This window comes from Miscanthus floridulus, chromosome 1, assembly GCF_019320115.1.
Source record: "Miscanthus floridulus cultivar M001 chromosome 1, ASM1932011v1, whole genome shotgun sequence".
In the NCBI taxonomy this organism is placed as follows: Eukaryota; Viridiplantae; Streptophyta; class Magnoliopsida; order Poales; family Poaceae; genus Miscanthus; species Miscanthus floridulus.
This window is the reverse complement of record NC_089580.1, coordinates 144,462,267-144,488,312: the sequence shown is the minus strand read 5'-3', so window position 1 is coordinate 144,488,312 and position 26,046 is coordinate 144,462,267. Positions and strand designations below refer to the sequence as shown.

The following is a 26,046-nucleotide window of genomic DNA, read 5'->3' as shown; positions in this document are numbered from 1 at the left end:
CCTCGTAGCGCCGCCGTAGCCTCGTGCTGGACTCCCTAGCGCGCTCACCGTGCACCCTCCGGGCCAGCGTCGTCGTCGGCTTCTAGGCACCGAGCATCACTCAAGGACGACTCCAGTGCCCTAGGCCTTTCTCCTCTTTGGTAAGGCTAGTTCCTTGTTCCAATTTTGATTTGCTTATATCATATTGCAATTCAATGCACTGATTTCAAATAATCTAGGGACACCGGTTCATCGCTGTTCTTCGTAACTCTAGCCCCAGCCGGTTCCGAGGACCCCCCCCCCCCGCGTGACGTCTTTCCTTTTCTCGGATCGCCGACTCGTCAGGTAGCATGCCCGTCGTCTCAATTTCGTACCTACATTGCTTGCTTCCTTGGTTTTCGCATCTATTAGATATATGGTATTTATTCGTATATCCATCTATTCTATCGTGCAGCAAGTCGGTGTCGTTGTGATTCTCGTGGCAGTTGGCAGTCAACTCGGAGCCAAGCTCGCGAGTATGGATCGAGACCGAGCCTCGGGAGTGTTAGTTTGATAGTTGATCTTCATCAGCGGTAGTTCATCCTCTTGTCAGTTCAGATGGCTCACACCAAGAACGTTGGTGGTGGCCCAGGTGATGATGATCGGAGGCCCCCACCTCGCCAGCCTGTAGGATTGAAAGGCAAGTCAACAAAGCAGGTGACATCCAAGAAGCGCAAGTACCCCAACGCAGAGACAGCGAGAGCAGCAGCTGTTGCAGAGGCCGCAGAGTGTGCCGAGAGAGGAGGTGCTCGCAGTGGTGTTGTCATAGCAGATCCACAACTCACACCAGTACAGAGGGCAGCACTTGAGGAGGCTGAGCATCATCATGGTGGTCTACCTAGGACTGTCATGATGGTAGGATGTCGACTCGCTATTGAGGAGGCTTGACCTTAGGGGGGTCCCAGCAGGAGGCACAGCAGCAGCCCCCACCAGCAGAGCCTCAGCTAGCTCAGGAGACTCAGGAGGGTCAGCAGACTAAGGAGACCGTGCCTACACCCTAGCTACGCCGCTCTGGTCGAACCAGTGCCATAGTTCCACCGAGGCCAGCTACACAGCGTAGGGGCTCACGCCCACCGTCCAGACCACAGGGTCCGCCTCTAGTGGTACACCTCGACTTGAGGGCCGCCACAGCCAGATAGGTTCGCTAGTTGCGTTTTGTTGAGTTCGACATGTGGTTCCCTCCGAGCAGGGATGAGAGAGCAGCTGAGGGGTTCTATACACCTCTCCAGGAGGACTTCTACAACACATATCTGAACAGTGGGGTAGTGTTCAGATCACAGAGAGTCTGTAGTTTGGAGTCTATTGTGGCAGCAGCTAGAGAGCACATCCGCCCTTATCTGTCATATTTGCCGGGGCTTGCAGATCTGATTGGCCGGACAGGAGTATATGTATCATCTTAGGTCCAGCAGTTTTATGCTTCACTCTACGTTGATCCGCATCACAACTTCATTCATTTTGCATTCAACGACAGAGATTATCGGGTGATGAGCTTCAGGGCCCGGGAGATACTGAGATTACAGGAGCAGCCTATAAAGTTGCATGAGGTCTGTTATGGACAGCAGAAGCCTCCCAGGCGTCCTCATGGAGGGTTGGTGCCTCCTATAGACCTGGTGAGACATTGCTTCAAGGAGCCCTTTGGTGAGGGGTCGAGCAGGAACCCCAGTGACCTGACTCCTACAGCTCATGTGCTAGAGGCGATCATCAGGAGGACACTACTTTCCAGGTTGGGATACAGGGAGGGTCTGACTCGTCTATAGCTCTGGCTCCTTAATGCCCTGATGCAGCAGACCGTGTTCGATATTTGGGACCTCCTTCTATCAGAGATGGAGGATACTATTGCTGAGGGCTTCAAGGGTCGCCGACAGCTCCCTTATGCACATTGGGTCACTTTCTTAATGCTATAGTGTGTGCACGTCAGGACCCCTGAGTTGGTTGTAGAGTACAGGGCTGCCACTACAGAGTTTCCCGCATATAACATGGCACAGAGGATCAGGCACAGCACTCCACAGGCACCAGCTCATCCCAGTCATCGTCTAGATATTCCAGAGTCAGCAGCTCAGCAGGACGAGATCATTAGAGGCATTGCCGCCATAGAGGAGTAGCTTGAGGCACAGCAGGAGATGACCGAGTCCAGTGATAGCTCGGATGATGACTATCTGCCGATTCCTTAGATGCCTCCACGCAGACATGATGCAGAGGCCGGCAGTTCCAGCTCAGCTCCGCCAGCATCGTAGACGGACCCCACATTGATTGCCATTCTTGAGCGGATGCAGCAGGATTAGGCACGACAGGCATAGGAGACCGCTGCCAACTTCGCATAGTTCCAGGCTCGTCAGGACGAGTTCCAGAGGCAGCAGCAGCTTCTCCAACAGCAGCAGCAGTAGATGCATCACCAGCAGATACTCATGCAGCAGCAGCTTATGGGCTTTATGCAGCATGTAGTGACAGCACTTGGGGCCCCACTGCCACAGCCTTCGCCCCAACTTGCTCAGTCTGCCTCCACCACGATGACTCCAGCTATACAGCCCAGCGGGCTTCAGAGTTAGGGACAGCCTCCAGCTCAGTTTGCTTCACCTATAGTTCAGGTGTCCCAGTGGTTGTCCTCACCGGTGGTTGCCCCGCAATTCACTCCATATCACACGGGCTTCTCACCAGAGCAGTCACCCTCGCTCTTTGTGCCTGACACATCAGTCTCCAGGAGTCTTGGAGCATCTTTCAGCGAGCTGACCGGCATGCCTACACCACCTCATATGTATACTGTCGGTCCTTCCACAGCAGCTCCAGCTGCAGTGACTACTCAGAGGCTCCCCTTGTCTGTCGCCTCGTCAGATCCTACCACAGACATACTAGCAGCTTCACAGGCAGCACCAGCCCCAGCTCAGACCCAGACCGCTTCAGCGACACTTCCTACCACAGAGGGTCAGTCAGTACAGAGCTTAGGGTCAGATGATGATGGTGCCCAGTTCTAGCTTGCCCCACGTACTTCAGCGCCCGACTCATCCGCTACAGCCCCGCCGACCGACCCTTAGGTTTTGGTGTTTGACGCCAAAGGGGGAGAGGGTTCGAGTATGTAGACTCAGGGGGAGCGTGATCTAGGAGGAGCTAGTTATATAGTATTAGCTTATTATATACATTTGGAGTTTCATTTGTGTGATACACTATTACTTATGCATTTGTGTGTTTACTTCCGTGCATATTATTATATCTATGTGATAGTGCTATCTTCGTGATTGTGATATATGACATGTGCGCTCTCTACTTTACATTATGTATATGTCATATCACTTGTGTTATGCTCATTTGCCTTTGCTTCCGCATTTATACTCCGATGCAAATGAGCTTTATTACTCGTACTCATGCTTAATTCATATCATTTGAGTACATTGTGTTGGCTTGGGTCATATAAGCTTGACTAACACTTTTGTTCTTATCGACAAAAGCTTATATGAACCAAGCCCGTCAAAAACCTCACTCTTTCACATACTCGAGGTGGTATTGTCATCAATCACCAAAAAGAGGGAGATTGAAAGCATCTAGGCCCCTAGTTGGGTTTCGGTGATTAATGACAATACAAGATTACTATGACTAACGTATGTTTTGCAGAGGCAATTAAGTTAGGTCATGGTAATGGAGATCGATTGGGCAATCAAAGAGGTCATGCCCCTACGATGGAAATCATTTCGGTTTTCAAAGGATGGACTACAAGGTTAAGGATGACTACTTCTAAGTGTCGATTGGAGTTGGAGAGACACATAGAGTAGTTTAGGACTTTGTTTTTCCTTTGGCCATACTATAAGGGGGGTATGGACGGGTAGCTTGACCTAGTTGAGTCTAGTGAGTTAGGTGTGGTGCACACTTATTAAACTAGCTCTAGATAGCTCCTATGAATGCCTAAGATCCTTTGGAGCAAACTTCATTCACATATGATCGAGAGTTGGAAGTGTATGGAGGGTCAAATGCTGACCGGACGCTGGCCCCAGTGTGACCGGACGCTGGCCGCAGGGTCCGGTCAGTTCATTTGATCAGTTGTCTGCGTTCGGTGCGACCGGACGCTGAAGAGGTCAAGTGACCGGACGCTGAAAGGCAGCGTCCGGTCGACTCCAGTAAGGTTCCAGAGAAGGGAATCTGTGACCGGACGCGTCCGGTCAGTACTGACCGAACCCTGAGGGTTCAGCGTCCGGTCGAGTCCAGTAAGGGTCCAGTAAGGGTTTCATGCGACCGGACGCGTTCGGTCAGTGCTGACCGGACCCTGCCAGCGTCCGGTCAACTCATTTTTACTGGTTCGCGGGTTGAACTGACCGGAGCGTCCGGTCAACACGACCGGAGCGTCCGGTCACCCCGCAGAAGCTCATAACGGTTCGTTTTTCAGGCTGCCTTATAAATAGAAGCTCCACTCGTGTGTGAAGTTACTTTTGCTCATTCCAACAGCTGAGAAACATGTTTGTGAGTGCCAAGAAGAGCAAGGCCCTAGTGAGGTGATTGAGATTTGAGAATTCAAGAGAGTAGCCTCATTAGTGAATCAAGAGTAGCAACGTGTGCATCCATCTTCTCATTAGGCTTTGCGTGGTCAAGTGAGAGTTCGTGCTTGTTACTCTTGGTGATCGCCATCACCTAGATGGCTTGGTGGTGGTTGGGAGCTTGGTGATCACCCGGCGGAGCTTGTGGGTGACCCAACTCAAGGTGTGAGTGGCTTTGGGTGATTCGCCGTGACGGAGTGTCGAAGAATCGACCCGTAGAGAGCACTTGATCCTTGCGCAGATCAAGGGGGAGCTACACCCTTGCGTCGGTGCCCAACGAGGACTAGTGGGGAGTGGCGACTCTCCGATACCTCGGCAAAACATCGCCGCATTCCTCTCTCTCTTTACTTTGAGCATTTACTTTGAGTATTTACTTTGAGCAATTCATACTTGTCTTTACATTCATAGAATTGTTATGCTAGAGTAAGTTTGGAACATAGGTTGCAAGTCCTTTGTGCGTTAGTTTGATAGAAACACCTTTCTAGGCACAAGGGGTTAATTGGGCCATCCGTAGGATTTGATTATTGCAAGAAAATTTAGAATTAACCCAATTCACCCCCCCCCTCTTGGGCATCTTGATCCTTTCAGAGCCGAAGCGAATCATATAGCTCGAGCCCGCCATGCCGAAGATGGTGGAAAGGTGGGCCATCCGATGACCAAAAGCATGAACGCACGGCGTCTTCCCCATGGACGGCGCCAACTGTCAGTGCGAAATGTGGCCAACAAATAAATAATTATAGTTTTGCCATGCGCTGTGATCAGATGTGGCCTAGCACGCGATGACATAGGATTTCTACTTAGTTCAGGCAACGTGCCCTACATCTAGTTTCAGTCGGTTGGTGACTTTATTTCTGAGCCCAGGTGCTCAAAGTTTGTTGTTGGGTTACAAACGAGTAAGGAATGAGAAGGGGGTGTTAGAGGCCCGGCCGGACTCTGATCCGAGTGGAAGAGAGTGATGGATGCTCAAATGTGCGCTAAGTATTGGAGCGTATGCTCTGTGTGTCCAAGCTTATCCGCTGTTGAGAGCGTGTAGATTGTATCCTTTTTGGAGAGAGTGCATCCCCTTTTATAGATGAAAATGATGGCCTTATAAGTCAAAGATGGAAAGGGAGAGAGTGTGTACGGGTGCTACCTAGTCTTGTCGCCCACACCGTCGGGTACGGCATGCTATCGCCTACCATACTGTTTATGCTGCCATCGCCCACCTTACTATCATGACCTGTTGTACCTAGTAGGCTGCACAATGTTCGCCTAGGACGGCAAATGACGGCGCCCACAATATTGTTTGTGCTCTGACGCGTCTGGCAGGCTGTATAGTGTCTGTCTGACATGGCCTGATGACATCGTTCTATAGGTGCGCAGGGTATGGCAGGGTACAGTCCTCAGTATTGCGGTTGACTTGAGCGCCTTACCTTATCTGCTCTGCATGCTCCTCGGGCCCACACCGAGCAGGCGTCCTGGTTAGTCGTTCCCAATGGCCCCGACCGTGTCGGTCGGGAAAGAGAGGCGAGCAAAGGTCTGGCATATCCTCGGTCGGAGGAACGGGGTCGGAGTCAGATTACGGTCCCACCACGGCCAGGCCTTCCGGTCGGGGCTCCGACCAGGTCTCTAGGGCGGAGGTGCCGGCCGGGGACCGGATCATGGTCTTGACCTGTCATTGTGTATCTGGGCCGGCCCAGACGCGCGTTGTCGCTGCGTCGCCTGCTGGGCCAAGTATTGTCGGGAAGCGGTTCCATTGGGGACCCCGGGTTTTTGAACCCGACACTACATGTTGTGCTCACCAAGCTTTTTGTAATTCCTTTTCTTTTACATTCATTCCATTTGAGATTGGAGTCGTTGAGCATTGCTTAAATTCACCAAACTAAAAGAGACGTTTGGAAAGCTACACAACACAAGAGTGTTATGGGCAGTGCTCTAGTGTTCTTAAATACAATATTATCTACTTTTTTGGAATGACAAACTGATTGCATTAAACAATTTTGGAAGACAAGAATTTGTATTAAGATGGTGTAATGCTTAACATCTATAACTTTTAAAAGCAAATTGTAGTAATTAACAACCATATAAGATCAACAGATCAAGTGAGCAACAACATCTTTATATGCATTCATGATTAGGCAAATGGAACTATGGGAAGCTACAAGATATATTAACAACAGCAAACAGACAGATTTGTATATCGGGCTTATTAGACAATTAATTATATTCACACTTAAAGTTTTATTAAATTATGTGTTGTAATTGAAAGATAAAATTTTAAATATGGTTATTTGTTGTCTTGTGTTTTTTACCACTGAACATAATGATCTTTAGATATCCTTTGATCTGGATATGTAGGGATTAAAAATTTATGAGAATATATCCTTGGATTTATTAAGTTCAACAACCTATTTTCTAATCTATCTTTATCTAGTGTTAAATGCCAATATTGTTTCTCAATTGCATAACTGAATCCATTCCAAAGTCCAAACTAAAAAGAAAAACAAAAACCCTCTAAGAAAACTAACAAGATTAGACAAGTAAGCCTATAGATGGTGGGAGTGACCATGGTAAATCACAAGCAGTTTACATACACTATTCATGAGAAGTGGGAAAATGTAAAGGAAGCGAAATATTCACGAAAATTTCTGCATCACTAGCTAGTGGTAGGGTTCTGCAAAAACGTGCAATTCTAAAACCCCGTCTGGTACGGTTCTGCTTCACTGGTGGAGCAACATTCTTTTGGTTTCAACTCCACAAGCATCTCCAATAGTGAAGCTAAAGTTGTTTTGGAAAAACATTTGGTAAAAAACTTCTCATGATAGATAGGAGAGAGGGGGTGGAAGAAGCTAGTATTTTTAGCTCCACCCAACCGTCTCTTGTGTGACCGGATTTTAAGGAGCTCTACTTGGTGTTTTGGAAAAAAAGTGTTTAATAAAAAAAATCATAATAAATAGGAGAGAGGGATCTGGAATAAGTTAGTATTTTCAGGTACACCTAGCGCCCATCCCTTGTCAGATCGGGTTTCCACTTGAGAAGTCGTTTCATTTTAACATGTTTGGTACATCAATTTTTTGGACTTTACAATAGATTTGGCAACTTCATCAAAATTGTATTATTACTTCAGATTAATCCTCGGCTAGAAAAAATAAATTATAAAAAATTCTTACAATAATCAGAAACATCTAGCCTTTAATTTGATAAACTCTAATTTTTGTTGGTAATAGTAGGCACTGTATCTAATTATTATATTCTATAAAAAGCTACGTACATCTACGATTATGAAAATACATAAAGTAACGTGGGGCTAAAATGGATCATTTTGCCTGGCTTGCCACCAAGGCTCCATAAAAAACATTGCCTGTGTTTTTTTTTTAAAAAAAAACTTTGCCTGTGGTACCTTTTCTTATTTTTAAGACAAACCATTTTTGCGTCGGACAAGTATGGGCTTGTTAATAGTGAGAGCCCATCCTTTTTGGTCTTCTTCTAGAGCAGCACATGGGCTAAAACCCAGAACATAGTTCATGGGCTTGTAACGTTTGGGATCCCAGAAACATGGACAGGCAGACAGCTGCAAAACTGTCTGTTTCGGATATACTATGCTCACTTGCAGAAATGGCCACACACCCAAACAGAAGGAGCTCACGCAGTCAAGATGTTTTTTTTTCTTTAAGAAAAGCTCAAGCTATGAGGCTCGTGTTTGTAGTACTAGTAGCAACTGATTCAGTGTTAATTATAGTACCATGGATAGGGATCAGCAACTGGTTTTGTTTATATCACATTCAGATCTTGGCAACGGTCCAGAAACGAAGCAGCCCCTTGCTGTGTCGTCTTCTCTCCGGCAACGTTCACAATCAGTTCCCGTGTGCCGGCACTGGCAGGCAGAGTGTTTTATTGCTTCACCGTCCAAGGGACATATGATCTGCACACAATAGGGGCTAGGGTAGTTGGTGGTTCGTGATCCGCGCGCGCCAACACACAGACACATACGGGAACAAGACGAGTCGCCCGGCGGATGCTGCGTTCCTTTGGATGCAGACTGCAGTGCGCGGGCGCGGCGGTGTGCAACGGCAACTCATTACTCATCGCACGGTGTCCGGCTGCATCATTTTTCGGCTTTTCGTGGAACTGAGCTGAGCACCATCACCGCCCCGGCGCCCCCGCCAGCTACTCCATTTTCGACCGTTTGATGCCACGCTCGTTTCCGCTGGTGTTGGGCTTGGTGTTTTTTTAACACCTTTTTTAAAACTATTTTCAAATCAGACACCGATTTTTTTTTATTTTTAAATCTAACACTTTTGGTCACGTCTATTGCCACGGCGCGGGCAAACAACGCTTGGCACGGCAACGGCGATGACGTGGCACTTCTCTGGGCCATGGCCGCTGACGTGGCAGGAGATGCCGCACCACACATCTTGGCGCAGCAGTGCCGCCCCATGGCCCACGGCACGGTGAAGCCCAACACAGGACTGTGGCCTGGCCTCTCTCTCCTCACTGTCTCTCTATCACACTCGAGTGAAACAGATCGAGGGGGAGACGCGCCCGCCGCCGCCGCCCGTGTCCACCCGCCAGCGCCCGCAACCCCCCCCCCCCCCCCGCGACCACCCGCCTATCTCTCTCCCTCTCTCCCCATTCCTCCCTCTCTAGGCCGCTTCAGGAGCGGTGCTCGTCGTCGGCGCAGCGGCCCCTTCCCCACCGCCGACCGGCCTCTCTCCATCGTCTCCTTCACCTGCGCCCCCCCCTGTCCCTTCCTTGCCCGGCCGGTGGTGTGCCGCACCCCTCCCCCTTCTGTCTCCTGGTCCCAGAAGAAGCCCATCGGCGACGGGCATTGCCGCCGCCGGCCACATCGTCGCTATGGGTGGATTTGGCTAAGCCCCAATCTTCCCCTCATTGTCAAGGGACTTCCCTTGTGTATTTATTGATTGAATCGAAATTGTTGTTACTTAGGGTTAAGATGCAAAATTAGTTTGAATGATTAGTTAGTATAGTTAGTAAAGTATAGTTAGTATAGTTAGTCAAGCTAGTTAGTTTAGTTAGTATAGGTAGTATAGTAAGATAGTATAGTTAGTAAAGTTAGTTGGTTTAGTTAGTAGAGTTAGTGAGTCTAGTTAGTTATTTTATTTAGTATAATTAGTTATTGTAGTTAGTTTTGTATATGTGTTAATATTAGATTAGTTAGTATATGTATTAATATTATTATGGACAGTACGTACGACGATTTCGACGGCTTGATGAAGTTTCTTGAAATGCTTTTGTAGACGGGAAGGTCAGGAGGAGGAGGGACGGATGCATCTTTGCTAGACGCGTCGGGGTATAATTCTCTAGGACGACTCCGTTTTCGCCAAAACTCCTTCCGATACATGTCTTGCATCTAAAAAAACGGTTGTAATTTAACAAACAAAAATTAAAACATCACAAATTAATGTCAATGAAAACCATTTGCATTACAACAAATAAAATATAACCTACACTTTGGTGTAAACTCTATCTTAGATGTAAACATGCAAACTATATAAAAACTATACTTTTGTCATTAAAAAATAAAATTTGGTACATCAACCGTGTATCCATATATTTATTCACATATAAAAGTTGAGATGCAAACTCAAACAAGCAAAATTCATATAAAAATTGACCTTAGAATACATGGTAATCATAATTCTAACTAATCAATTAACCTTAACATTGACAATCCTAATCCTAATCCTTCAATCCAACATTCTAACGAACTCATATTTTCCTACATACCCTAACTACTCATTCAAATCATTTGATCCACCGTGGAGGTCGAGGAGGAGCTTCATTACCTTCACAACGTCGAGGAGGAGCTTCGGAGAAGGTAGGGAGAGGGCCGGCAAGGGAGGAAAAGTCGGCGGCCGGCCGTGGGGGAGCCGAAAGGCAATGGCGCGGACGCCGCGAGCGGCCTCACCTCGAGTCAGGCAGACAGACAGAGGGAGGGAGCTAGCGCCACAACGAGTAAGTAAAGCCTCGCGCGCGCCAGGGCCGAGCCGGCAAAATCCGGAGCCCTGTTCCAAACTCTAGAAACAGATCTACCTGCCTAGAAAACTAGAATTATATAATAATGTATATGTTATAATATATTATTCTGATATAGCAATGGATATATGAATAGTTTTTTTTCCGAAAGATTCGTTACGGCTTTCAAGATATATGAATAGTTATAGTTTACATGAAGGACTTTATCTCGGTCACTACTCACTTGTTGGCTTTCAATTTAAGACCACAAATTATCAAATTCATGGTCTCCTTGGAAATTTTGGCCAACCAATGGAACATACTCCATTTTTAAACTCCACTGGAAAGTACTATATATATTACTAGCCACGTAAATGTTGCAGGCAGCGTTTGAACTCAGATTCTCCGAATAGCCAGTTAGCCAATCAATTGTTTAATTAACCAGTTAGCCAATCAATTATTTTAACCTGTTAGCCAATCAATTTTTTATAGGAGCCGATCAATTTTAACTCATCAACACACGGGAGAAATAGAACTGAATAGAGAAAAATCAATTAAAAATGGAGAGTTCGGAGTCGGAGATAAACCTCATCTTGGCAGGATGGCACTAGCACACCACGTAGGCAGCAGCAAGCCTTAACACCCGCCGCTTGTCGGGCACTCCAGCGCCCTTGGTGCGAACTGAGCGGAGCCAATCGATTATACTTCCTCCGTCTCAAAATATCTATCGCTTTCGTTTCCCGAGAAACAATTTTAACAAAATATATATTAAAAAATATTAATATTTATGATACATAATTACTATCATCGGAAAGATCTTTGAATCTAGTTTTTTAATAAATTTATTTGGAGATACAAATATTACTAATATTTTCTACAAATCGAATCAAATTTGTGGCACGAAAATCGAAAACGACAAATAAATCGAGACAGAGGGAGTATATATACTTGGGCTATATATAATTAGTGGGCATATAATGGTCTGAAGCGTTGGAAGTTAGGGGCCCCTAGAAATCTGAGGCCCTGTTCAGTCTTACCTCCCGCACGCCCTTAGGGTCGGCCCTGGCGCGCGGCATGATGTACGGCGCGTCGGCCCCGTCACGTCCGCGGTCACTGCGGCTGTTGATCGTCCCATGCCACGCCATCATGCATGACGCACTTGCCGCGTCATGGGAACAGACACGTCAAAGTGTTACTTAAAAAAACAGTGTTAGAATTAAAAAATGTTAAAAATAAAAAAAATTCCGCTTGATTTGCCTCGGTCTCGGTGTGGCAGAGGCAGAGGAACCGAGGAAGCAGCCGCTGCGGCCTGCAGGCTGCAGCTGCAGGGAAACGGTAACGTGTGGCAGCCTTGTTGTGCGTGGGCGCTCGCTGGCACTGGCAGTGGCAGCAGCAACAGGCAGACCAAGCAAGACTGCTTTGTTTACAGTCATCAGTCAAGGTTAGGGTATGTGCCACCGTGACACGGCAACGTTGGTGGGAAGTGCAAACTTTTTCTTTTTACAAAGCTTTAAAAATTAGGAGGGGCTGTGCTGCAAAATACGAAAACGCAACGGCCAACGGCTCCTTGGTGGGGCGGGCGGTCAACGTCTCTCTCGCCGGGTGACTCGCTCGCTCTTGAAAACCCCCGCAGCTTTCCCGTATTCCCACATCTCTCCTCCGCCTCTAGCCAGTTCCTCTCCACTCTCCTCGCGCACCAGTCACCAGTGTGGTGCGCCACCAAGAAACTGATCCCACCGTTCCCCATGAGCTCCGAGGCCGAATGCGCAGCAACGGCCGCCGCCCCCGATGCGGCAGGCGGCGGCAAGGCGGAGATCGACACGTCCGCGCCGTTCGAGTCCGTGCGGGAGGCCGTCGACCGCTTCGGCGGCAGCGCCGCCTGGAGCTCCGACCTCGTCAGGCGCATGTTCGCGCCCTCCAAGGTGACCACCCGCCGCCTCTTTTCTTCTCCCGTTTCCTGCTCCTCCGTCGATCCCTGCCGTGCTATAGCTTGCTGCGGTTGCTGCAGCTGAATCCAACTGCTAGTTGATGATTATTATGAGCTCCGAGGTTGATGGGTCCTCCTCCTTGTCCGGATGGATTTCGGCATTTGGCTCCTGTTAGATGTCGGTACCTGGCTACTTTACTCTCCTGCAGTGATTTGGAAATATGCTGGTGCATTGGTGCTTGCATTGCTGCCCGTCAATAAGCACATATACTAATCAATTCCATCTCGGTTTTTCCTAATTGCTTGGTCCCGCGAGTGACTGTGACTGCCCCCAGCAAGCCAGCAACAGAGTGAACAGATGATGCTAATCTTGCTACTATGCATTGTACTCTGCACATTTATGACGAGAGAGTTTAGCATTGGATTCCTAATTGGGTGGTCACTGTAGTTCCACGAATAACGTCTTCGCAATCTTGGTGCAGCATTCCGTTTTTATTTCGGCAAAGCTCAAGTAGTGTCGAGTGACGTGTGTAAACTATTGTGTGGTTTTTTTTTTTGCCTTCGACGTTTGTAGCGAGGACTAAAAAGGCATCTCCTCATTCCGGGATCTGTATCTTTTCCCCATTCTACATATACTACATATTTTATGATGTCGTTTCTTACTTTCCTTCCCACGCTTGCAACCTGCAGAAACATGAACACTCTGAACAAGCTGCAGAGGCCATCAACGCAGAGGAGCAGGCTGCACAGCTAGAAAACGAGCTGGCCGTCAAAGAGAGGGAAACTCTTGATGTGCTCAAGGAACTGGAGGCAACCAAGAAAATCATAGCACACCTGAAACTGAAGATACAGAAGGAAGCCACTGAAACATCCCCTGAAGAAGCTGCGAAGTCTGATGAAGCTGATCAGATCTCTAAGGCAGGACCTGAAGAGCAGCAGCCTGAAAACATCAACGTCGAAGTGGACATGGAAGGTGCAGAGGAAAATCATTCAGGTTCAGTTCCGGCGGAACTTGAGCAGGCAAAGGCAAGCCTGAACAGAACTACAGGTGATCTGGCTGCAGTGCGGGCTGCAGTTGAGCTACTACGAAATAGCATAGCAAAAGAGAAATTGTTGCTTGAAAGAGGCCGAGAAAAGCTCTCCTCTAACACTTCATTGGTTTCTTCTTTGGAGGATGAGCTGGATCAGGCAGCACAAAAGATGGAAACGCTGAAGGATCTGCAGAGGAGACGCAAAGACCCCTCAGACATTTTTATGGAGATCAAGAAAATGACCACTGAGGTGCAGCAGCTCAGGAGCATGGCAAATGATTCGAAATCTGAAGCAATGGTGCTGGCTGCAGAAATTGAGCAGGCAAAGGCCAGCATTAGCACAGCTGAGGTCAGGTGCATTGCAGCCAGAAAGATGGAAGATGCCGCTAGAGCAGCGGAAGCCCCTGCACTTGCTCAGATCAAAGCACTACTGAGCAGCGAAAGTTCTTTTGAAGGTGACACCGCTTCTGATGGAGTAACTCTCTCGATGGAGGAGTATTTCACACTGTGTTCCAAAGCTCTTGAAGCTGATGAAAGCTCCAGGAAGAAAGTAGAAGACGCCATGCTGCAGGTAGATGTTGCTAGCAATTCAGAGTCCGAGTCCGTTAAGAGGCTCGAGGATGCCAAAGTAGAGGTTGAGGAATGCAAGAAGGCGCTACAAGAGGCCCTAAAGAGGGTAGAGGCTGCAAACCATGGGAAACTTGCGGTGGAAGAGATTCTTCGTAGATGGAAATCTGAGAGTGGACACAAAAAGCGATCTCTTGGTGGCTCCCCAAAATTCAAAAATGCAGCTCACCGTCGCGAAGATTCGCACACCACAGATATGATTTCTGATGTTTCAGATAGATCACACAAACCAACATTATCAATTGGGCAGATACTGAGTATGAAGTTAATGGGACCTGATGGGTATGACAAAAGTGTTTGGGATGACAAAGCAAGCGAGATACCAGATATCTCACTTGGTCAGATTCTAAACAGGAGTGGTGTTTTGTGCAGAGAAGATATGGCTACTCGCCAAAGAGTTTCAGGAAAGAGGAAGAAGTTTGCATTGACTGGGCTTTCTGTTCTCCTGGCGAAGCAATCAAAGAACAAGAAGAAGAGAGAATCCTTTTAAACTGATATAAGTTGGCCCAAAATCAGTGCTGTACTTTATAGTATTGTAATATGCAGATGTAGTTCAACCTTGCCATTAGTAGTTAATTATATCAAGATATTTTATATGAGGAATGAGGTAGTATTTTTAGTTCCTAAATGTACCGGTAGCAATTTTTGCTGCTAATTAGAGTAGTGAATGACAGTTGTTTGCTATGTATGCTATTGAGATCTACGTAATTGGACCCAAATTTTACCTTTGTGCGTTGAGGTACCTATGGTCTAAAATTCACCTTTTTGGTATGCACAAGCACCATTATCCTTGGCAACTATGGGTCGTCAATTATACAAGAGATAGAACCAAAAAATATAAGGTTGTTTTCTTTTTTATTTTTGTCGTTTATAAATTGGAGTAATTTGAGGAGTACCTTTGTGAATGTGAACTAAGTGTAGCTTAGTTGAGTGGAACTTGGTTCGAGTTAACAACTCAACACAATTGCTCACATTTATGGCTAACTATTTCCTCGCAGGCGTTCATAGGAACATGTTGTGTGTGTGTGTGTATGAATTTGAGCATCTATGTTTATATACAAATAAAAATAACAAAAGAGGCTTTCAAAGTGGCCACATGTAAATGTTAGCTGGTTGTGTCAAACGATACTTGCAGTAATTTTGTATAATGCGCCTTGAAATCTGTTGCGAGAGCGTCGATATGTCCGAGTGGTTAAGGAGACAGACTTGAAATCTGTTGGGCTTCGCCCGCGCAGGTTCGAACCCTGCTGTCGACGTTTTTCTATTTTCGCCCAGCTATTTTTTCCCCGTTCACCCAATCATCCCTAAAGATGGCGACGTTTTCTGTAAGATTTGAACACTGTTGATAACTCCCGTTATAAAAAAACTGTTGATTCACTTCTCATTCTGAAAGTTAGATATTTGCTTCCATTATATAAAAAAAACTGTTGATTCACTTGTCATTGAGAAAGCTAGACATTTGCTTTCGGCACTCTAGTCACGACTTCTATGCGTATATGTATATGCAGTGTGGGTGTGACTTTATTTGGCATCTACCACAAGAAACCAGAGACGGAGGAGGTTAAAAATATTAATAAAAACCAAAATAGCTCCCGGCGAAGCAAAGGTTGCACGAGGTTCAATGATTTAGGAAGAATAGCCTAGGTGATTGAGCAACACTTGTATGTAGATATGTTCTTGAATTTGCTCGTCGACATAAGTCATATATGCACCATGTTCGTTTGGGCTTATTTGGCTTATAAGCCGTACTTTTTTCAGCCAACGAATAGTATTTTTCTCTCACACCAAATCAGCCAACAGTACTTTCAGCCATAACTTATCAGCCAATCAAACCCAAATAAACAGGACGACGATTACTTCGACAATCTTAGGACCTGACAACCTAGTCTCTCGAATACGCTTATATGGGTGGACTGTGTGAATATGTGTTGCGTTTATTAGGGTTAATATGCGGGCATGTTTATGAGCATGTGTTTGTATTGTAATTTGCGAATTCCATTTCAACGGCGATAAGACCCCAGTACTAGTACTTAGCCCAATCGTACACGAAGCGGGTCAGCACAGACAAGCAGCCTCTTCGTTTGGTCGTGGCTTGTCGTAAACGATCGTAAATTTCCAGTCGGAACAGTATTTTTCTCTCATACAAACCAGTCAGCAGTATTTCTTCATAAACCAGCAACGATACGAATCAGCCAACCGAACAGGCTGATAACATGATAGACTGTTGTTGTTTTGGCATTATCTAGTGTAGAGATCCAACATGTTCGGCCCTGTGGATTGCACTGCATGTGTGCAGCAAGAACCATAGCCGAATAAGCCCACCCGATCTGGCCGATCTTTGATTCAGTTGCTACCCTTTTTTATGACTTCTGGTGAAAAGGCCCGAAACCCCCCAAGAGTCGATATGGGGCCAATAAGGCTCAGACAACTGATGAGTAGCAAAGATCTAGATGTGTCTAGAGTGTTCTATATACTCAAGGGCAATGTTTTAAGTACATTAGTCACCATAATATGAACGTTATAAAGGGACACTAACTTGTCCAGGGGTTGATCTAGAAAAAACAAGTTAGGAGGACATTTTCCTTAAGTTTTCTATCCAAGGGAAGCCAAAATATAGTGAGGTATCTTTTTAGTTTCTTACATTAATATACTTTTTCAACGCTTTTTGTGTCTAATTTAAACTAATAAATAATGTTTCTTTGTCCATGAAGTTTTTCATAACTATAAGCTTTATGGTTGTAAACATCACGCTTTTTTTCCAGCAAAACTAGTAGATAGATAACAAATCCAAATAAACCAAAGCTCTCAATTATACAAAAGGAAGTAGATGTCTAAACAACTTCTATATCATAACATGCATCATTTTCTTAACATTTATACTAGAGTAAAGCATAACTTCTTAGCTAACCTTATCTTGTCACATAGCAAATTCAGATAAAATACTAGTTTTGTTTGGTTCAGCTTGTTTTCTAATATCTAATTTTTACTAATAGAAATAAATGATTATTAAAATGTTCCCTTGTGATAGAAACCATGTTCCGATAGTATGGTCAATAGAAAGAAAATTTCATTGCATGAACATGAAAATAAAAGCGAAGTACAATAACAAAATTTTGTTTGATAATTTCTATCAGCGTTACACTTGTCACAATATCTAAAGTTGATGATTCTACTTCTCATCAAATTATTCACCTAGCCAAGCCCACACAATGTCTTTCAGTGCGGGTCTCATACCTTGGTTCATAAAATTTTGATACTCAAGGCTATCACCGTTGGTTTTCTTAATCTCCACTAGATGAAAATTTGGTGTGATTTGAAATATTTCAGCATTTATGGACATCACACCTTTTATTCTTGGTTTGGAAACTTCCATCTGCAACAATCCACCATTTTTCTTTATAACCTTCAGTCCTAAACCCTTTGCAACTTCCATGAGCTTTGTGACAATTGTCGAAGTTGTGTTGGTAGATGTGAATTTAGACTCCTCCTTGTTTGAGTTATTCTCAAAAATACCTGAGAGATCAAACCCATTGGAAAGAGAGATGATATCAAAAGCATTCAAATTAGTAAGTTCCTCTGCTGCTGAATTACACTCAACTATATTGCTATTTAAAGAATCCAAAGCCAAATCCACGTCAATAGGCATAGCATCTCTTGTTGTATTCATAGTAGAATCAGACAATCTTGCATCAAGACCAATTCTAAACCAAGGATGTTTCATTATTTCTTCAATAGAGATTCTTCTATTAGGGTTTGGATGAAGGATACGCCGCAAAAGCTTTCGGACATCTGAAGAAAACCAACTTGGCCATTTGAGTTCTGCTTTGCAAATTTTCTTATACATGTCCATCAAGTTCTTGTCTTGGAAAGGAAGATAGACTGCCAACAACACAAAGAGGATCACTCCACAAGTCCATATGTCAGCTTTTGCACCATCATACCCTTTTCTACTAATTATTTCTGGAGCAACATATGCAGGAGTCCCACATATTGTGTGGAGCAACCCATCTTTTCTCTTGCAGTCTGAAAGTGCACTCAAACCAAAGTCTGAGATCTTTAAGTTGCGACTTCCGTCAAGAAGAAGATTTTCAGGTTTTAGATCACGATGATAAACTTGTCTGTTGTGGCAAAAGTCAACAACACTAATCAATTGTTGGAAATATGTACGGGCAACATCTTCTTTTAACCTTCCACGTTGAACCTTGTTGAACAACTCTCCTCCCTTGACATACTCTATCACAAAATATATCTTTGTTTTGGTAGCCATCACCTCATACAATTGGACAATGTTTGGATGCTTTACCAACTTCATCACTGAAATCTCTCGAATTATTTGATCCATAAGACCACACTTCAAGATCTTATCTTTGCCAATCACCTTGATAGCAACACTTTGTGAAGTCTTAACATTGCGAGCATGGTAAACTTTGGCAAAACTCCCTTTTCCAAGTAACTTTCCCATCTCATATCTCTGCATTAGAATATTCTCTTTCTCAGCCATCTTCTCAGTGTTTTATATCCACGATAAAAGCAATGACTTTCAAACTTGAATAAGTTGGTGATAGGCAACAATGATGTAGGGGATGCTTGTAATTGTAAGTGACCAACAATTTCAGCCGTCTCCACCTAGAAAGTAACCTGAGATGATGATTGAGCTACCACTCGTAGCCCCATTATGTGTGTGCTCATCAAGATCAAGCAAAGTACAATTATGTTTGGGTACTCAGCCAATTCCCAAGCAAGGTACTCTATCATGCAACCACATCTTTCTGCATCCCTTGATATTTTCGACAATATTGCCAATAGAAAATACAAATATTTAGACACAAAATTGATTAGTATTAACTAAAAAGAATTTAAAAAATGAAAAGGAGAATATTTCTGTACAGATAAATACTACCTCTTTTATTTGTTTTGACTCATGAAGAAGAAATAAGTTCATTTCACAAGAATTTGAATAAATTTTAGGCCCTTTTAACCCAAAATTATAAATCAAAATATGTACAGGAATATCAAAATTGAATTTATGTGTGTCCTTTTACGAGATAAAAAGAAGAGCTAAGGCTACTTGATAGAGAACCTATATAAGCTCGATCTGCATCATAGATTCCACAAAGACTAGAATAGATAACAATTTGTCAATGCAAGAAGTCCATACATGGATGGCTGAAAAAATGACCCTAGCTTCTAGTACTTGGGTGTGGTTTGTTCATGAGGAGGCCAACTGGTACATTACTATTGCAATGCCAAGAAGAGAAAATACCCATGATACTCTTATCAAAAGAATGAATTGATGTACTGAGAGGTAGATTGATCTGAAATCACAGGTCAATCCAACTAAAACTAGACAACTACATGTTCACATCTCTATTGGACACAACAAGGCACGGGCAAACTGACTCCTGACTTCCGTGTATATCTGTACAGAGCAGGCCTAAATCAAGAGGCTGCAAGAGTATATATATTGGTGTTTCAGAACCAGGAGCAGGTGCAGGATTCACCAATATATACACTTTATCACATGAACGGGCAAACATGCAGATACAAAAAAACTAAAAATCCAAAGCCATGTCGATAAGTTAGATTCTTTTTTGGACGCAACAAGATCGAGTTGGGAAGTGGTGTGCACTGGTACCTGATCCCGGCGATCCGGGCGAAGCGGAAGAGCCTCGCCAAGTCAGGTCTCGTCTTCAGAAAGATTCAAGCAAGATGGAGCGCTGTGCATGAGAAGAAAGCGGAGACGCGATTCCTCTCCTGACTCAATCAATCAGGTTAGTGTAAGAGAGACCCCTTTATAGGCGGAGGAGGCACTGAGCTTCGATGGTCGATGAACTCGGGCTGCCTGGGACTGGGAGAGTACTAACCTGCTTGCTACTCCGTACTCAGCATCACGAGTGGCCGTGGGCCCATCAGAACAGAAGCATTGGTTTCTCAGCTGGGCCCATTGTTTAGGCTGCGTTTAGTTGGCGAAATAAAAATATTTGATGTCACATCGGATGTTTCGAGGATGTCGGAAGAGGTTTTAAATACTAATAAAAAAATTAATTACATAGCTCGCCTAGAAACTGCGATACGAATTTATTAAGCCTAATTAATTCATCATTAGCGCGTGTTAGTTACTGTAGCACTTATGACTAATCATGAACTAATTAGTTTTAAAACATTCGTCTCGCGATTTCCGACTAAACTGTGCAATTAGTTTTTTTTCGTCTATATTTAATACTCCATGCATATGCCACAAAATTCGATATAATAATTTAGGGTGAAAATTTTTAGAAACTAAACCAGACCTTACTTTGTTGTTTGTTGGATTGGACATTAGACTAGACAACGGAGCAGCATGGCTGCTGCTGCCTGAGAGGCTGAGACTGACGGTGGAGTGGGGTGGAGCACTTGTTTAGGTCTGTTCCCAAAAAAATTTTAACCCAAACTATCAGATCGAATTTTACGGTATATGTATGAAGTATTAAATATAGATGAAAAAAAACTAATTGCACAGTTTGGTTGGAAATCGCGAGACGAATGTTTTAAGACTAATTAGTCCATTATTAGCCATAAGTACTACAGTAACTAACATGCGCTAACGATGAATTAATTAGTCTTAATAAATTCGTCTCGCAGTTTCCAGAGTATCCGAAAACCTCTTCCGATATCTTAAAACATCCGATGTGACATCCAAAAATTTTCATTTCGCGAACTAAACACACACTTATTTTCCCTTTCTCAAAAAGGAAAAAAAACTTGTTTATTTTTCCCTCGTGATCAGTTAGAGTAATCATATTCCTCGTGATCCGTAATGGTGTTCGGTGCTGCCGCGGTGGTGGTGTACAGCTCGCACCTTTGCACTGGGTCCTGCTCCGATTTGGTTTTGGGTGCCTCGCTTGACCTCGAGCCCCACCACCCGTGGATTAGCTCGTTTCATTCAGAAAGTGTGTTGCCGGTAGCACTAGCACCGTATAGGAGGTAAAGAAAGCGTCCCAATATGTTGTGCTGAAATCAGAGAACAGAGACTTGACGAGCGAGCGATCTAGGCCGATCTGAGATCTCTCAGGGCACACAGTACACCGGATGACCCGGATCGACGGGGCTGGTCTTCGACTCTTTGTCCCGAAGGGAAGCAGAAGCAGAGCTGCAGAGGAATGGCAGGGAGTAGCTTTCGACGTCCTCAGGCCTCGGCGGCCGCTAGTAGGTTAAGCGTTAACCGAGTCGCATTACACTAGATTCTTTTCAATTTAGTAACCAACGCACTAGCAGCTGCGTCCAGCTAAACTGGGCAGACCACCAAATAAACATTTCGACGATGGCGTATTGGCGTGGAAAGGCAGAGAAAATATCTGCATAGTGCAGTGACGTAGGACTGTTGGATTGGATCGGATAACAGCCTGGCACAGTCAGACCAGACGCCAAATTATTTCTTGCTCGAGTCGCGAACAAGAACAAACCATATTGCGATAAACGCTAAAGCTTACTACCAGCTTAGCATGCACATCCCTTCTTCGGATCGGATCCCCTGTAGAGCCACACTGATTGGCGTCCACACTCCAGTGAGAGATGAAATTAGAATAATTAATCTAGGGCCATCACGCAAGGTTTGTTGATGGAACAATGTTGCGACGACAGTGATATACGTTCGCGTCCGCTAGGACCTGCGGCAACCGGCAATATCAACCAGCGCCCTCGTAGTCGATGTTTTTTTAATAGAATGAATAATAAGACTTGTAGTTCCGCCGTTCGACACCGATCGATCGATGTTATGTGCTACTACTACTAATACATCTGATGGGACTTGGAAGATCTATGATACTCCACCTCGCAGTATTCAAATGCTACGGGAGAGGAAAAAAAAGGTAAGCTAGGGCGAAAGATTTGTTTCGTAGCAGCACGCGCAAACGGATAGAGATGAGGTTACGTACTACCGGCGGCTGCCCTGATGACCTGGCTAGCTCGATCATGTATCCGCGAAGACGGATATGCATCTATATCTATAACTAATAATAAAAAAATAAAATTTCTCCCCACTTATTTTTTTTCGGCCATCCCTTCTTTCTATTTTTTTTATGGCCTTTTCTAACTAACTATGTGAATGTAAAAATTATTTCTACTCGGCTGTCTACCGTTTGAATATATGTTTTTGAGGCCTGGATCGTAAAATCCTAATCTAAATAGATCCATCCGATGAGTACCCGAATAGAAATTCTAATCTAAATACAAAAGGCTAAAAGTTTTATTTTCTCTTTTTATTTTTCCGTGGTCAAGTCACGTACTATAAATACTAACAAGTCACGATTACAAGTCACGTATCTGTGTATAGACAAGTAGCCGAACTTGGCTTCCTTGTCCCAGACGTGCTGGTGATGGCCAAAAAAGAAAAATAAAAGGTCAAGGCTGGTTAGCCTACAAAAATTAGCTTCCTTATGCTAATACGTGTTGACCATATTCTGAGTGCCTATTTAGTTTCTAAAATTTTGTAAAATTTTTCAAGATTCTCCGTCACATCGAATCTTTGGACGCATGCATGAAGCATTAAATATAAATAAAAAATAAAACTAATTACACAGTTTAGATGAAATTCACGAGACGAATCTTTTAAGCCTAATTAGACTATGATTGGACATTAATTGCCAAATAACAACGAAAGTGCTACAGTACTATTTTTCAAAAAAAATCGCCAACTAAACAAGGCCTGAATTGAAACCCAGATCAAGAACAAAAGGGCAACGACCTTGTATGGGTTCGGCCTGGATCAGGATGTCTCGCTACGGGACAATAAAATAGGAGGGTGCAAGGGCTGTTTTTTTTTTCAGAGAAAAAAAAGAGTAAATTTCATAGAAATTATTATAACTAGCAAATATGCATGTGTGTTGCAACGGGATAAAAAAAACTATCGCACTTTCATTCCGGATGAATCCATTACAAGTGAGAAGTGCTCTACCTTAAGCGCAATGCTTGGGAGGCGCATATATGCTAATCCCCCACGGTCCGAGTTTTTTTTAATAATGTTTGTTTGCTTCTAAAAGAATTTTGTTTTTGACTCTCTTATTCATGAGGAAATGCAATAAGCTAAAGTACAATTTCGTGATGCACATATAAAAGAAATTAAATGCCTAAAATTTGTTAAGGCCTGAGAGATATCCGGAGCCGGCCGGTTCCTTTCACAACAATTATCCCTTGTGATAACGCTTCTAGAAAACTCACGTCTTTTTCCAATAAAAAAACGGACTCGACTTGCCAATTAGCTGAGATGTTTTCTGGGCGGACGTACGTGGTGATTGCTCTATCTAGGACCGAACTCAATTGGCTCTCCTCCGATCCCATGCAGTCTGGCCATGGACCCAGCAAGATAGAGTTCCATTGCATAACGTGAAGCAAACCCAAAATATGTACGTATATATTTGGTTAACAGCTTGCGGCCGATAGACATACGCGGCCAAGTGGTCAACGTATCTGCCGGCCGTTTACACCAAAGGCCAGGCCTCTAGAATGTGCCGGACCGCTTGCCAAGTTGTGCCGCGCTGCCCAGACTATCTTGTAGGCTCAATATAATCCGTGTTCACGAAATAATAGCCTGATACACGTACATATACCATGGCCAGCTCAAGTTGTACGCATGCATACATATACAGGCGCTGCACATAAGGCCGCCGGCGTTCCAGCCATGGTGGCTTGTTTCTTTGCCGTGCATGCACATGTCGAGCACGTACATTTTCTATGTATTTTTGCATGCCTGGTGATGCACGCAAATAAATACGAGTATACGCGTATACAAGACGAATTTAAATCTGACAAAAATCCATCAAACGGGGCAGCGGAATAGAAAAACAGTCAAAAGAAGAAACTCTTCGGTCTCTCAGATGGGCGGGCAAAAAAACTTTGATTTATAGGAGACAAATAACCACACAAGCTTGAAACATTTGTTCTCCTCATTGTGAAGGAATTGTTCGGTAGCTAGGCAATATGTATAGTTTCCATAATTTGAGTGGGCAGCTCATCTCTCTTTTCCGTGCATCTCCACCAACAAAACATGCAATCCGAGGGCAGCGTGTCTTAAGATTTATTTGATTCACTTAAGGTTGGATTAAGCCCAATTAATAAATTTGATAAACATAGATAGTGATGTCCGAGAATCGTACAATAAACCATACGTCTCGTTGCAACGTATGGGTATTTTTGCTAGTTATCGAGAAAATATCAATCGATAATAATAAAAGGAGGAATGCGTAGATAACAAGATAAGAGCTCAAAAGTAAATCCAAAAGTTATACACAAGAAAAAGAAATTGCGAAGAAGAAGATATAGTCTGTTTGCTGATTGATTTCTGGACTGATAAACGTGACCGATGCTGATGGGTGATAAGTTCCGACGGAAACCAAAACGGGGGAAACCAAAACGGGCTGATAGAAAGGGAGAAAGCGAGGATCGATGAGCTGTCAACGACCATCCATCGATCCCGTCACCATCGCACTCGCACGGCCGCCACCCGAGATATTTTCCGCTGGATAGGGACGCCCAACCGCAACTACCCGATCAACACCAACACGGCACGTATCCGATACGATACCCACACGGCCCCCGGCCTTTCGATCGGCTTTCTCCTCGGGTGGACACTCTAGGCTAGATGGTCACTTGAGGCCTGTTTGGTTCACAGCGTGGCCTTGGGGTGCAGGGTGCTCGCCCAGGCAGCTCGATCTCAAAATCGACGATCTGGGGAGCTGCCTGGTCCAGACGTCTTCACCAGGGTTAGAACCAAACAGGCCGGCTCGTCCGCCTGTCGCTACCTGTGCAACTATGGAAGGTGAGAGGTGCTCTTTTTTTTAGCATAGAGAGGTTCTCGTCCGATCAAGGCGCGAGAAGTCGCGGCTCCTATAGCGACAGGACGAGGTTTGTAGCTGTTGCGGTGTCGGGCTACCGATGGGGTTGCCGAGGTGGTTGCCCATGAAATAGGGTCCTTGATAGGTTGATGGTTTATAATCTAGGCTTATCAGTTATGATATGATATTTTTTCTCACAACGATACAGTATTAGAGCTGTTCGGGTAGTGGTTTTTGTGGCTGATAAGCCAGCTAATTCCGTTTTGTTGTGAGAGAAAAACAATATACTATGACGGATAAGTTCAAGTGAACAAGACTTTAGTCGGCTTATCAGCCGCAAAAACAATCAGCCGAATAGATTGGGTTTCACGGTTTTTTTATCTATTATATATAAAAAAATAAATAAACAGAAGTTTGGCCGTTTGTTAGGAATCAGACTCGTCTAATTGAGCGTGTATCAAATAACCCCGTTCGGCTTGCTGAAATTTAGCTGAAAGTAGCTGAAAAACACTGTTCTGGCTGAAATATTGTAAGGAAAAAACACTGTTTTCGGCTGAAAAAAAGAAGCCGAACAAACCAAATTTAAGGTAAGTCGAACGGAGCCTAAAGCTAGAGAGGCACCATGCAACTATGAAATGTGGCTGTATATGCAGGTACAAAGTCCAAACCAAACGGGTCGTAGATTTCTATCATCCTCGTCAATATGAAGCGCAAGTGCCCGGATGTTTGGACGGACGCACGCGTTCGAACGCTCGCCCTCCGCCCTCGTCTGTGCTTCGTTTCCCGTACACCTACGCTCTGCCTCCACGCTGCACGCCCCGCAGTGCTCGCGTTTTGCGCGCCCACGCAGGGCCCGCGCCGCTAGACCGGCGTGGGGACCTCTCACGCCCCTCTGTCGTTTGCGCCTGCTCGGTGGCGCCCCAACATCTACTGCAGGTGGCTGCGGCAGGTGGGTCCCGTTGCAACATGTGCAACACCCGATCTATTTTTGAAACATCCAGATACAATATTTGAAACACACGTCTGAGGCACATGAAACACTCGAAACATGTGTATGAACACACTTGTAAAAACACCTGAAAACACTTAAAAACCATTGCAAACACATACGCAACATCCAGATAAAATACTTGCAATATATGTATAAAACATATGCAACATCC

At 44.7% G+C, this 26,046-nt stretch overlaps 2 protein-coding genes and 1 non-coding gene across 3 annotated transcripts; 2 read left to right on the top strand and 1 right to left on the bottom strand.

Annotated features, from left to right (window-relative positions):
- The first annotated feature begins 12,095 nt into the window (after window positions 1-12,095).
- Window positions 12,096-14,781, top strand: LOC136496755 (WEB family protein At2g38370-like). Its single transcript, XM_066492521.1, has 2 exons — window positions 12,096-12,412; window positions 13,108-14,781. The coding sequence occupies exons 1-2, from the start codon at window positions 12,236-12,238 to the stop codon at window positions 14,563-14,565; spliced, it is 1,635 nt and encodes a 544-aa protein (XP_066348618.1). The 5' UTR covers window positions 12,096-12,235; the 3' UTR covers window positions 14,566-14,781.
- A 468-nt stretch (window positions 14,782-15,249) lies between these two features.
- TRNAS-UGA (transfer RNA serine (anticodon UGA)) lies at window positions 15,250-15,331 on the top strand. Its single transcript has one exon. It is a non-coding gene; the product is annotated as a tRNA-Ser (tRNA).
- A 1,796-nt stretch (window positions 15,332-17,127) lies between these two features.
- LOC136496747 (CBL-interacting protein kinase 10-like) lies at window positions 17,128-19,896 on the bottom strand. The gene is made up of 2 exons (XM_066492510.1): window positions 19,711-19,896; window positions 17,128-18,852 (listed from the first exon to the last, which is right to left on the bottom strand). The coding sequence occupies exon 2, from the start codon at window positions 18,574-18,576 to the stop codon at window positions 17,260-17,262; it is 1,317 nt and encodes a 438-aa protein (XP_066348607.1). The 5' UTR covers window positions 18,577-18,852; window positions 19,711-19,896; the 3' UTR covers window positions 17,128-17,259.
- Between the last annotated feature and the right edge of the window lie 6,150 nt (window positions 19,897-26,046).